This window comes from Thunnus albacares, chromosome 18 (assembly GCF_914725855.1).
Source record: "Thunnus albacares chromosome 18, fThuAlb1.1, whole genome shotgun sequence".
Lineage (NCBI taxonomy): Eukaryota > Metazoa > Chordata > Actinopteri > Scombriformes > Scombridae > Thunnus > Thunnus albacares.
The window spans coordinates 16,598,795-16,612,643 of NC_058123.1; the positions used below are offsets into that span (position 1 = coordinate 16,598,795).

A 13,849-nucleotide genomic window follows, 5' to 3' on the forward strand; every position below is an offset into this window, starting at 1 on the left:
CACAGTAACATCATGCCAAGATAGCTCTGATTATTGTGCTTTTAAATGGTAAAATCTAACAATCTTTAGAATTTAACAGTTTCAAATGGCATTTAAGTTAGTGAAAGGTGGACAATGACCTGTTTAGGACCTTTTGGTCTTGACTTAGGATTTCATATCCAAGACTGACACGTGCCTCTGGCTTAAAACAATGACTCTGTCCCATCTTTGCATCTGTATGTATGGGATAGTCTGGATGGAAAGTCTATAAGTTGAACCTTTGATACAGGACAGCAGCAGATAGAAAACAACTTGTGTCACAGATAGATGCAATGAAGGAATCTGAAAATTGTCAAATCAATACAAAGAACATCTTGAGGTTTCTACAGAGGTACAGATTAGTGTGCACAGTTTATAGATTGCCTTGATGTTTGTAATCAAGATAATTACTCTTTGGATTAGTGAGTGGATCTAAAACCAAAGACAGACACCATGGAGAAGAGGCGCAACAAGCTGCAATCATTCCCTGCAGGAATAATAAGTTTTTATCTGACAGACAGCCAAAAATAAGGCATCTGGTGTCAACTGCATCATCAGTGGAAATCTACTCAAACAACTGCCACTAAGGGTTTGCAATCCACATGTTGAGCAGAAACAAATACTTTCTATTAAGTTTGGTAGTGGATGAGATATTTCCTGGTATGATTTTAAAATAAGAAAATGGAGGTTCAGTGGTTCCCTATCCACATACCATGAGGTCTAGGGATAAATCTGATAAATCCTGTGAAATACTGAATAATTTCACCTTTTCAGGTCTTTAAAAATCCTTAAAATAAGTTCAATACTGAAACTTTAAAGGATAGATTCAGGTGCCCACATTAGCACTGAAACAGGTTTTCCTTGCGGTAATCATTCCTCCTGTAAATATTGACCATTAGAAGATCCCTTCCTAATGCACTTACAGTGTAAGTGATGGGGGATAAAATCCACAAGCCTCCTTCTGTGCAAAAATGTATTTAAAAGTTTATGTAAAGCAAATATGAACCTTCAGCCGTCTGAGTTAGTCAAATAAAGCGGATATCCTCCACCTTTACAGTCCTTTTAGTATAAAATTCCCTCTTTGTGTCTTGACGGACAGTGTTTTCTCAGCTGCGGTGGAAGGATCATAACAAAAAGATAGAATTTGGCACTAAAAAGACTTATTTTAAAGGATATTGATTTGATTTGACTCATTTGGGTACTGTCTATATATGCCGCTGTTATCATATGTATATGCTTTGCGTAGATTATTCAGGTATTAATATTTACTACATTCAATTCTGACAATGGACAATTCATAAACAATGTTTCTATTCTATTTATTTTTTATATTTGAGTTAGCTCAGAATCATCTTTATTGGCTGAGTATACTTTACACATACAAGAATAACTATAACTACATACAGGTGAAACAGTTTCTATGAACTGTAAACAGGACACAAATATTGCAAAGAAGTGAAGAGTGCTGAGATAAATATTAAATGGTAAAAAAAAAAAAAAAAAGAATTAATTAGTTAATTTATATACATATAATAGGTGCTTATGTACAGTATATACAGCCTGTTCAGATATACAGTAGTGAGTGAAATGAATTGCACATTTTGTATTTTAGACTAAAATAAATATATTTAATTTGTAGGTAGTGGGGTATTATAGTGTTTCAGGGTTTTTCCACAGTACCAAGTTATTGTATAGTTACTGTATATAAATTAGACTTTAATTGCATTTATTTCTTTTACCTGCTTTATCTATCTATCTATCTATCTATCTATCTATCTATCTATCTATCTATCTATCTATCTAAATAAATAGTGAAATACTTCTGTCTTCTACAGGTTCTTCAATTAGGTGTAAAAACTGAATTCTTGGACTATAAATGTCCTAAAGTTAGAGCCACTTACTATGTAAACATAAGACAGCTGTTCAGGTGGTCATCACTTGAGGGGTTTTTAGTAGTTTCACCTCAGGGGCATCTTCTCCAGCCCGCCCATCTGCACCACATGGTCTGTGCTCAGCAGCAACATTGGCTGCAGAGACACGACTTGAGGGGTCTGGAGAAGTTGTTGAGCCGTATAAGTAGAGCAGCTGTCAGTCTGACCCACCGTGCACTCCACCGGGTGAGCTCAAACCTACAGCAGCGTGGCCGTGTTGTGTTTTGTGTGTGTGTTTATGAGCAGGAGACCTTGGGTTAAAAGGCTTTTTGAAAACCCGTCCGCTGTCACTGAACTGTAAAGCAGGACCCGTTATCTGAACGGCTAGCTTGTGTGCTAACAGCGTGTTTATTGGCTAAAAAAATGAACGGTCAGCTGAACGGTTTCCATAACAACTCGCTCATTGATGAAGACTGCTTCCTCTTCACGTCTGAATCAGTCGGAGAAGGGCATCCCGGTAAGTTTTAACTAGTAGCTGTCTTTGTGGGAGATAATATACGCTTTTTACCAATATAATTATCCTGATAGCAGCCTGTTAGCCTCTCAAACAAGGGCATGTTGTTATCTGTCCACTAAGTCATCCTCTTTGTACCTCTGGCAGCTCTGTTAAAAAGTGGGTCTACACAGTGTGAGGTTAGCCTCCATAACCCAACAACAACCCATATATAGGCTTTTTAGGCTGAGGAAATTCATTTTGGGGGGAGTTAAGTGGCACCTTTAGCGGCTGCTAGCTGTTAAAGCTGCATCACTTTAGTTAAAGACTGTTGGTGCCTGTCAGTCACATGCAGATAACCTCACGGTTAAATTCACAACATGCTTTGTCTATATACGCCCACAGTAGCTGTGTATGCAGCCGGTTATAACCGTAATTGGTCTTTATTTTATTCAGACAGGATAGCTTAACCACCATACTGCCTTACCAGGGGCGGATTTAGTGACTTTGGGGGCCCCATTCAAATGCCGTCTTGCTTTATTTTCACCCTAACTGGGAATGTTGGTATTGGCAGTGGTAGAAGAAGTACTTAAAACTTTTTTCCTTAATTAAAACTATAAATACCACATAGTGAAAATAGAGGTCCTGTATGTAGATTTATATTTAAAGTCACTACAACCTTTAACTTGTTATGAAACAGTCTCATGATGCCTCTGATGCTATATGACCAAAATAAACAAACAAGACCATCAGGAAGAAGACTGGCTATTTCTATATAGTTATTCTAAATGCCTGCCAGCAGTTCGGGTTCCCCACAACATCAGATGAAACAATTTACGATACTTAGACTGGAAGAGCCTATGTTTACATTACATGTAGCATTGTAGCACGGGGTAGTGCAAAGACGCTACTACAACGTGAGGGGGACATTTCTCTTCATTAGATAGCATTAGAAGTAAAGTTAGGCTTCTTGTCTAGAGAGAGAGCAGCGATGGTCGAGCTAGCTGGAGAGTGAATGACTAGAGCAAGTGACAGTGTAGCAAGGACAACCCTACAGGAAGGTGCCACATTGCCGGATTTGGTGGTGAATGCAGCCTTACATGTAACCTAGGTGTATGAACGGTACTACAACAAAGTTGTATTACAATTGTTAATCTTACATAGCTACAAATAGATAGATTATGTCATCACTATGCATCCTGCAAACAGTTGTGTTTAAAAAAGAAAAATAGTATTAAAAATAAGTAGCGTCTTTCTTTCACTCGCTTACAAAACAAATGCACGCGCTAGCCAAGATCTTTACAACACGAGATGGGGGTGCTCATGGGAAATGCAGTCCTCACTCTGGGAAAACACCACTGCTTTTGTCCACAGGGGGCGCTAAAATCAACACAAAATGAAAGTTCTTCATAGTAACTTTAAAAGTGAAGCGGGTGAGAGGTGTAATTAGCACAGCGTACTTAAATTTACTTAATGTCTGTTCAAGGTGGAGCTTTTAATTCGTACATAATGCTGGATAGTTTAATCCATAATAATGCATCATATTTTATTTGTTATATGTTGTGAGGGAAATCTGAATCTGCAACATAAACAGTAACAATTATCTGTCAGGTAAACGTAGTGGGACAACGTTTTCCTCTGAAGTAGTAGTTCTTTGGGGGCCTTTTGTAAGTTATTTCGGGGTATTATAAGTCAGAATAGTAACATAATTCAATATTTTTCATATCTAAACATCATAATAACTCTATAGATGTTTGGGGCCCTTTTAGTTGGGGGCCCCAGGCAGTTGTAAAGTCCCTGTGTGTTGCATCATTACAGTGTCTACTAACTAATTAATGTGACATGTGCTCAGGCTTGTTATTATCTGGTCAATGTAAGAAATGTCCAGGTAACTTGGCAGACCACATTCAGAATTAAATTACCTTAATATTGTCTGTATTAAACTACTACTGTATAAAAAATGTAGAATGAACCTTGGACTGTCCAAAGAAATTTCTCAGTTGACAAGCCTTCATTAAAGTGTCTTAAAATCTGCCCATAAGCAAGTAAAAAGCTGTTGTTTTACAATTAACAATGAAATGTTGTTATTTCAGAAGAACACAGATATAGTGTGACACATGTTGAGCTTTAAAAACTGCACCTTGACATGGAAAGTCACAAACAACGTTTAGATTACAGAGCTTTTCAACAGCTTGTAGTACAATACACTGCAGTTTTCAGTCTTACAGTGGGGCAGTGGGGGCAGCTCCATTGCCGCAGATAATAGGCTTACCAGTATTCCTAAATATAGGTACTGCAGGGGCTGCTGCTCAACTGTAGGAGTAAAGTAGTCACATCCACATACTTTATAGCTACAGGACAGTAGAAGCACCTGCAGAGTTTGATACAAATAATGATCTTTTAAAGTGTTCTTTTACACTTTGTATTTAAGAAAAGAATAAAATCTTTTGTATTAACGCATCTGAACAGCTTCAGCTGTCCTTGAGATGTTGTAACAAAGTCCTGAATGAGTGTGTGGAGGGAATGACTGTCAAGAAGGAGAGCTCCCGGTGTGGAAACTACTATTCAGTGAGGTTCAGATCATCACTTATCAGTCATCATTAGACCTGTAGACGCCCATGAGATGGCTGTCTGTACCATTATGGATCCCTCACTGTGAGGTGAAGGCCTGCAGAAAGAAAAGATGCCAAAGAAACTCCAAATGTAGATTCAGGCCAACTCTGTCTTATGTTAAAACCCGACTGAGGTACCACCAGCGACTATATTTTTAAATAATTTCTAGAAATCAGTCATTTTAATGCTGGAAGTGTTAAGTTTGCATTCATTGAATTTTAACACCACACCTTCTTTGTGACTGTTTTATGCTATTGTCAGCCTGTTTTTTTTTTGCTTTGTTTTGTTTTGTTTGTCCATTTTGGTTATACTTTGAATGAACTGAAACTATGTCAAACCAACTCTGATTTAAAGAAAAAAAAAAAAAGCTACATCATGAAATGGGTGCAAGTTCAGTATCACAGTATAATCGGAGGTTTTAGCACTATCTGGGTTTTAAAACACCAGAGATGAAAACACAACTCTGGTTAGTATGTATGAGCATTGTAAAACAAATGCGCCATTTCTGAACTCGAATAAAATGAATCTAATATGTTCTTATTAGTCTTGCATGGAAACAGTTAATGCTCCAGTTGATCAAAAACTGGAATACATCCAGTAAAACAATCCGTAAAACAACCTGTCCTTCCAACAACCTAATAACACTTCTGTTGCCAAGAGTGTAAACCATTTGATTGTAGTGAAGCTCAGCTTGGTGGATAATCCATCAAGACGTAATACGTCTACAATGTGTGCATATTTACTCATAAGAAAAACTGAGGCACAACCATGATGAGAGTTGACAAGAGTTCTGTATAATACTTATGTTTTATTCCACAGATAAGATTTGTGACCAGATCAGTGATGCCGTGTTGGATGCACACCTCAGACAAGACCCTGATGCCAAAGTAGCATGTGGTAAGTCTTTGAAGGGCTGGTGTTTTACAGAGTGACAGTTAATTTATTGTTGAAACATGCATTTGCAATCTGAGCCATCTGGCAAAAGAAAAAATTGGATCTGACCAGGTACACTTGTGTTATTTATTGCATCTTTTCTCTCCTCTGTTGAGAAATATTTTCTTATGTATCTTATGGTTCCTGTGGAGTATAGCCCCATTTTAATCAAATTGTGCCAAGTACTAAGGAGCCCCAGGAACTAAACTCAGGAGCTGAAAGTCCTCTTTTATCATTTTTATAGTGTTCTCTGGCACCTTAATTTTTGAGCGAATACATCAGAGCTGCAGGTGATGAAAGCAGGAAAAGCTCTCAGGTTTCAGAAAGCTTGAAATAGAATCTTTAATGGACTGGATGTTTAAATTGCAAATTAGCTGAATTTGCTGTTTGTTTTGGGGCTTTACCTCAGCGTTAGGCTATTTAACAAAGTAGACCTGCTTGTCAAAAAATGAGTGACAAGTGTTGGAGCATGAAGTTGAGGAAGGAGGGGATAAGGAGGAAGAACGAGATGTTGGCTTTAGAGATGCAACTGGTGATTATTTTACCTTTTTTGAAATGTCAGAAAATGGTGAAAAATGTCAATCGTCCTTTTCCAAAGCCCACGATGCAACCAAAAATGTCTTTTGTCCTGACAAATAGTCCATAGACTCATAGAAGATATAGAAGATAATCACTTGACTATCACATTTGCTGAAACCAGAATATTTTCTTAAAATGACTCAAAGCCATTCATCAATTATCAAAATTGTAGGGGATTTATTTTCTGTTGATCAACTAATTGATTAATCATTGTAGCTCTAGTTGGCTAGACAGTCTGTTAAACTAGTGATACAGGGCGTTAAACACTACCATACCTCTATATCAATGAGATTACAAAGCCTTTAAACAGAACATACCCATGTGGGACATCGTGCAGCTACTGGTCAGACTAACAGTTCACATCCTGCATCAAGTTTAATGTTGTTGCTTCATCGTACATGATCAACGTAGAGTATCTTTAAATTAACATACTGTTAGTACTTGTGTTGCTTGTATCAAAATCTCAGTTAACAAGTTTTCTTAATGTCGATCAAGTATAATTATTCTAAACACAAATGTAAGAATTGTCAGCATGTTACTTAAACCTGCTTCAGTGTGTCAGCCAGTGTACTCAATTCACCTTCACCTCCTTATTCTTAATGACCTACTTTACTTAGTCTGACTCTCATCTCTCACACTCATTGTGTTTTCAGAGACTGTAGCTAAGACGGGGATGATCCTTCTGGCGGGGGAGATCACCTCCAGGGCCAATGTTGACTACCAGAAGATCGTCAGGGAGGCAGTCAAGCATATTGGCTACGACGACTCCTCCAAAGGTACAGTAATGAGATTAAGAAACTGTGAGTTCAGTTTGAGCTTTGTGCAGTTAAAGACATTAACAAACATGCAACCTAAGCTAAAGAGTTTCATCAGTTACATGGATTGTTAGGCATTTCCTCCAGATTAATAGTAGTAATGATAGTATTGTCTATCGTTACAATGGTTGATGGTCACTAACCAAGAGCCAAGTACCATCATGCATTGCAAAGGCAGCAAAAAATAAAGATAAAGACGGATGTGAGTAATTACTTGAGATGTGTCTGAGATAGTTTTGTGGTTTTTGCCATCTGACACACTATAGAGAATTTCCTACACAGCCTAAGTAGCTGATATCCTAAAAGATTCAGGCTACCTGTCACAAAGGCACCGAAGGTTATTTGCCCTTCCTACGTAATGTCCTGTCCCCCAGATTGGGTCATTGGGGAAAAATGTAAAGGAGGTTGTACAATAGCAGCTTTCTAAATGCAAACAGGAAAACATGGCGCTCAAACATCCTGTCTCAGTAATACCCCTGCCCCAAGGGGATGCTCTGACCCTCCAGGCTGAACCAGAGAGATTCCTGGAAAAATGCCGAGGTCCAGTGTGCATCACCTTCTTACAAAACTGCTACAATGAATGCCACCTTGGCTGAATGAGGAAACGTCTTCAGCTCCACAACAACAGTTAATTAAATGGCTTCATTTCCTGATGTTGTACTATTGTACGTGGATGAAGAGACAAATCTAAACAGACCTGATTCATGTAGTTTGTTCACACGTGATTCAGGCAGATTAAGTTGAAATTGCCAGAGAATTTACACATATTTAAAGGGTGAGGATCGGCATGTGAAACAGTTCACTGAGGCTGAGTTGTCCCATCCCACAGGCTTTGACTATAAGACCTGCAATGTGCTGGTGGCTTTGGAGCAGCAGTCGCCTGACATCGCTCAGGGTGTTCACCTGGATCGCAGAGAAGAGGATGTGGGAGCCGGTGACCAGGTCAGTGATGGTTTATACGTGTGAACATTTATGTTTGTGTATCTTTTTCTAATTCCTTGCACTAATGTACAGTGTACTATACTATAATATATTAACATCATTGAACAGTGCATGCTCAGCAAATAGTAATAGAAGTAGTAGTTTCTATTTTTATTTATTTTTTAATATTTCAGTTAGTCTATTTAATTATTGTATATAATTTAGCTTTTAATTGTATTTGTTTCTTTTACATTTATTGTTTTAATATTTGATTTATGTCAAGTGGCTGCTGTAAAACTTTTATTTCCCTTAAGGATTAATAAAGTACTCTACCTGTCTGGCCAAGCTATCTATCTATTTATCCTCCACAGCTGGGTAACTTTGAGCCAGAAATGTGATGGTAACATAGTTTGTGATCAGTTTGACCTCTATTCATGCTGTAATTTGATACTGATCATATTGCACCTCTCACAGGGTCTGATGTTTGGTTATGCCACTGATGAAACAGAGGAATGTATGCCTCTCACTATCATCCTGGCCCATAAGCTGAATGCCAAAATGGCTGAACTACGCCGAAATGGAACGCTGCCATGGCTCCGACCAGATTCCAAAACTCAGGTAAGACAAGGAAACTGTGCCTCCACATCCACTCAGTCCATCTGCTTTACTTACAAGATAAAACACTATTAATGCAGGTTTTCTTACTTCCTGGGCTCGATTTGTTTTTGTCCAAATTTTTAAAATGGTGTGCAAAGACATACTGCTACTACTAAACATTATGGCTGTAAGTAAAGATTATTTTCATTATTGATTAAGCAAAAGCAAATCCTCACATTTAAGAATTGAAACCAGTGAATAATTTAACTATAATTAACAATTATATAGATTACTTAAGGCAAGGGTGTGTTTCTACAAGCCGTATTGAATGTATTTGTGAAAACGTGAAAGGTTCTGACACCCTGGAAGTAAAACAAATCTTAAGTGGAACAAACTTTAAACTCTTGTTAAATATTTATTCTTTATTATATATTTTTTTGTCCTTCAGGTGACTGTTCAGTACAGACAGGATCGAGGCGCCATGGTGCCCTTGCGTGTCCACACCGTTGTGGTCTCCGTGCAGCACGATGAAGGTGTATGTTTGGATGAGATGCGTCATTGTCTGAAGGAACAGGTGGTGAAAGCTGTGGTTCCCAGTGGGTACCTTGATGATGACACCATCTATCACCTGCAGCCCAGTGGCCGCTTTGTCATTGGGGGACCGCAGGTGAGAACAGAACTTCTTTAACATCTCTCTGTCCCTCTTTAGTTGTCATAAACACCTCAGCAAATTAAAATTTCAACTTGCATCTGTTAACCGTTTGGGGGATTTAGACTAAAATTTCATTGAACACGTTATTCTCAGTTTTATTCCGAGCCCTCAAAGTCCTCTGGGTAATATGCCTGTAACTTCCCACAGGGTGATGCTGGTCTGACTGGGCGTAAGATCATTGTCGATACTTACGGAGGCTGGGGGGCCCACGGAGGGGGAGCTTTTTCTGGAAAGGACTACACAAAGGTAGACCGCTCTGCTGCCTACGCTGCCCGCTGGGTGGCGAAATCTCTGGTGAAAGCTGGGCTCTGCAGGCGTGTGTTGGTCCAGGTGAGTGTACAGTTCACTGTGTTAAAGTGATACTCCTCCCAAAAGGCTTGAACGTGGCTGTTAGAAATTAATAGTTTTCCTACTTCACAAAGAGCAGCAGCTGTGGTCAGCTTCCATTAAACGCTCACGCACCAGCCTGTCACGATTAGAATTTTTTCAGATGTTTTGGTATGTTTTCCTGCTGTGAAAACATGTTGTCATTGCGGTACATTGTAATTAATGTGGGTTCTGACTGACTACAGCAGCTGTTTACTGTGAAACAGAAAACTACCAACTTTAAACAACTGCCTTTCAAGCCTGCAGGTGATTTGTCTAATTGTACAAAGCAAGGAAACATGGGTGGTGTATTGTTTTAAGCAAATAAATGGTTTTGTTTAGTTTCCTTGGTTTGTTTGTTTGTGTGCGTTACTACTTAGTTTCCTCTGTTCTGAATTAGATTTTTTTGGGCATTGTATTTTTTTAGACCTTACATTGCTAATAGAGACTTACTGATGCTAGTTTTTGAAGGCTGATGTTGATATTTGAGTTTAAAAATAACAATATATTGGCCACAGTTGAAGAATACATCTGTCAGTGCTTTTTTGTGTACTATGCAATGGAGACACTGTTTCTAGATCACTTTGAACATGTCTTTGGCTTTTCTGTACTGACATTTTCACATATGGCAGCTGTTATTGATTTATCTGTGGTAAACTGATGTTGATAGATTACCCTGTCTGATTTATTGGTCTTAGTTTTCATATTTCCTTTCACTTGAATTCATGTTTGTAGTTGTTCTTTTTGTTGTTTTTCTAATCCAGAATAGAAATTATAAACATTTTCAGTGTTGAAAAAACGTTAAGGATTGTGCAACTTCTAATATGTGAGCTTAAACTGTGTTTGTAAACTGTTTTAGGTGGCCTATGCTATTGGAGTTGCCCACCCGCTCTCTGTCTCCATCTTCCACTATGGCACCTCCCAGAAGAACGAGAAGGAGCTGCTGGACATTGTGAGGAAGAACTTTGATCTCCGTCCAGGAGTTATCGTGAAGTATGTGGTGTCAACTTTCAGATTTTTGCCAACAAATATTGCTTGATGACCCCTGTGCAGTTAATATTCCCATTGTTGGCATTTTCAGATTTTTATTTTTTACAAAATTAATTTAGCTTTAGATTATTTGCTTATTTATACATATTTTTTGTTTCTGTCACAGGGAGCTTGACCTGAAGAAGCCCATCTACCAGCGCACAGCAGCTTATGGTCACTTTGGTCGTGATGTCTTTTCATGGGAGGTGCCCAAGAACCTCAAATACTGAACCCCTCCTTTATTCTCCCAGTGGGCCTTAGGTGTACTACAGAGAAACCTATGTGTTTGTCTGCCTCCCTCCTCCGTCCTCCTTCTCTTTCTCTCCCTCTTCATAAACAGCCACATCACCACAGCCTCTACTAAATGGAAAGATGCCCTTTTCCCTTCAGTACTCAGTATTTTCCACATCCTTGAAGAGAAAACAACAGTTTCAGATGCCAAGGCAAAAATGGAACAGACATGTTATTTAGACATACAGTTATGAGAGAAATTGTGCTTACGGTTTAGAGCAGTGCTGCCACCTCATATTTGTCTGTATCCTAGTGGCTTGTCTCATTTTTGCATAATTAATGGTCGTCTGGTTTCTGTTAGAGAGTGGACTAACTGTTAGATAGCAGATGTCCAACAGGACCATGCTAGTATTTACCAGTAATGATGGTGTTTTGCCAGTATTCTCCATTTTAAATCAATCTCTATAGAGTTGTAGTAATGACAAGCGGCTGGCATCTTCTGTTGCTTTCTCTTTAATGGCTTTATGTCATTTCCCACCACCTAACTTCGTTGGGCTAATAATGGTTTCCCATCACAAAAACATCAACTCTGTTCTCTTCACAGCCCTCCCCCTTCCCCTTCCATTTTTTGCAAATTTGATGGCACAAATAAGGTTGAAGATTGCTTTACATTTCTGTTCAGAAGAAATGCCAGTTGTCTGATTTGAGCATACACTTTGTCGAGCGAGATAAAATCTGCTAATTTCCTTCTCTGTGCTGTCCCTTCAGGCCATTTTTTTTTCTGACGTTTTACAGAGAAGTCAGAAGCTGCTAATGACCTTGTGGTTATGTTGGGCTGCACAATGAAATCACTCCATTTTTGTAATTTATTTTGTTGGTTTAAATGTCATGTGAATGTTCCAAATGATGTTAAATGTGTCAATGTTCTGCTGACCAAGATAAAGGTACAGCGCTCAGCCTTCTTGAGACTGAATCTGGGTGTAGCTACAGAGAAACCCGGACTCAGTGGCCTTTTGGGCATGGGCTGCCTTTATCCCATGGCGACACTGTACTTGAAATAATTTATAGAATGGTGTTTGACTATTGTGGGACCTAACAGTTTGACCAGCAAGGAAGGACAACTGAAAAAATGTGTGACAAGTTTTTGTATCTAAAAACGGTTTTCCACCTACTGTAGTCGTACATGTTTAGGGTCCTAACACCTTCTGCCTCACCTTGCACCCCCAAGTGGAAAATGAACGAGCAGAGCCACAGACAGACCAAGACAAAGACATAAGAGGCAGCGCTCAGTCAGCATAGTGAATGTAAGACATGGTATAGTAGTCAGTTTTGTACAGATGACGATGCGGGATCAGATATGTAACGTAACGCTTGTAGATTTTGAATTTGCCACTGGAATCGCACATTTTCTCTTGGGCTGTACAGTGGTTCCTGAATGAACGCTGCAGCTGAAGCCTTTCTTTTAATTTATTTATTTATTTGTTTTTAAAAACCTGTTCATTCGTTACACCAGGACTGGTCTACTAAACCATGGGTGATAGATGGCACAAGTCTAAATTTTCCTGATTAGTTCAGTTGACACAACCGGAGTATGTCAAGGTTCTTGACTCCTCTCTTTGTCCTTTTTTTAAAGATATTTTTGCAGAGTTTACTTTCAGGAAATACATATGAAGAGTGGAATGAGGCCTTGGCCAGATTTGAACCTAAGAAGTTGTGGATACACAGTATATATGCCTTTTGAATGCTTCCCAAGTTGTCCTTCACTTTGGCTTTACTCCTGGATGTGTATCTGCATAATATAATTGCAGATTTTAAGCTAAACTGGCTTCAAGCCTGAGTGAGATTGTTATTCACTTTTAAATTCACCACAGCTGGTCTCTGATCTGAGCTATGTGCAGTTAAGTGTGTCTGCAATGTTTTCAGCATGAAGCTAGGTGGCACTGTGTCCCAACATATACATCTATAACACTGATACTAGACTCCCCCCCCCCCCCCCCCCCCCCCTCCTCACCACTACTTTGGTAACACTGATATCTCATTTTTATAGTTTGGCTCTTTTGGCATCACCTTGTGGTTCCTTCAGTGTACTACAGAGAAACTTCAGGGGAGCCACAGAGTTGAGAGCTGAGAGTATGTTTGATCCTAATCATGGTGTCAGTGATCATCACGTGAAATGACTCGACCTCCCAAAGATTTTTTTTTTTTTTTTTTTTTTTTACACAATATGTTTGCATCTTCTATCACATCCGCAGACGGGACAGATGATTGGTTGGTGTTGTACAGAGAAACCAGCCTGTTTACATGGTCTCTTGTGGAGGTTTTGAGGAGACACGTTTTCTCTGTTAAATTATTATTTTTTAAACGATTAGAAGTGAGTTGTCAGTGTGGTTGCTGAATGTGTAAAAGTGCCTTTTTCTCATTTTCTGCAATACCCCCAACTATATCTGACTTCATACCTACTGATCCCCCTGCCCCACTTTCTTCCTATACCCTGTTCAATAGTTCATACTGAGGAGTCTGATTGGTTGTTGAGCTTCTCTTTTAAACCCTTCAAATAAATTGCACTCTTGCTTCACACATGTTCTTTTTTTTTTGGCTGTGTACAGTATTTTGTATCATTATAAAGCAGATTTGAGTGGTTCCGCATTAAATTCACACGCATGAGTTAATC

At 38.9% G+C, this 13,849-nt stretch overlaps 1 protein-coding gene across 1 annotated transcript; it reads left to right on the plus strand.

The window, feature by feature from the left end:
* Positions 1 to 2,022: 2,022 nt before the first annotated feature.
* mat2aa (methionine adenosyltransferase II, alpha a) lies at positions 2,023 to 13,753 on the plus strand. Its single transcript, XM_044333972.1, has 9 exons — positions 2,023 to 2,406; positions 5,815 to 5,892; positions 7,161 to 7,283; positions 8,152 to 8,264; positions 8,718 to 8,861; positions 9,289 to 9,507; positions 9,700 to 9,882; positions 10,778 to 10,911; positions 11,075 to 13,753. The coding sequence occupies exons 1-9, from the start codon at positions 2,313 to 2,315 to the stop codon at positions 11,175 to 11,177; spliced, it is 1,191 nt and encodes a 396-aa protein (XP_044189907.1). The 5' UTR covers positions 2,023 to 2,312; the 3' UTR covers positions 11,178 to 13,753.
* Positions 13,754 to 13,849: the final 96 nt, after the last annotated feature.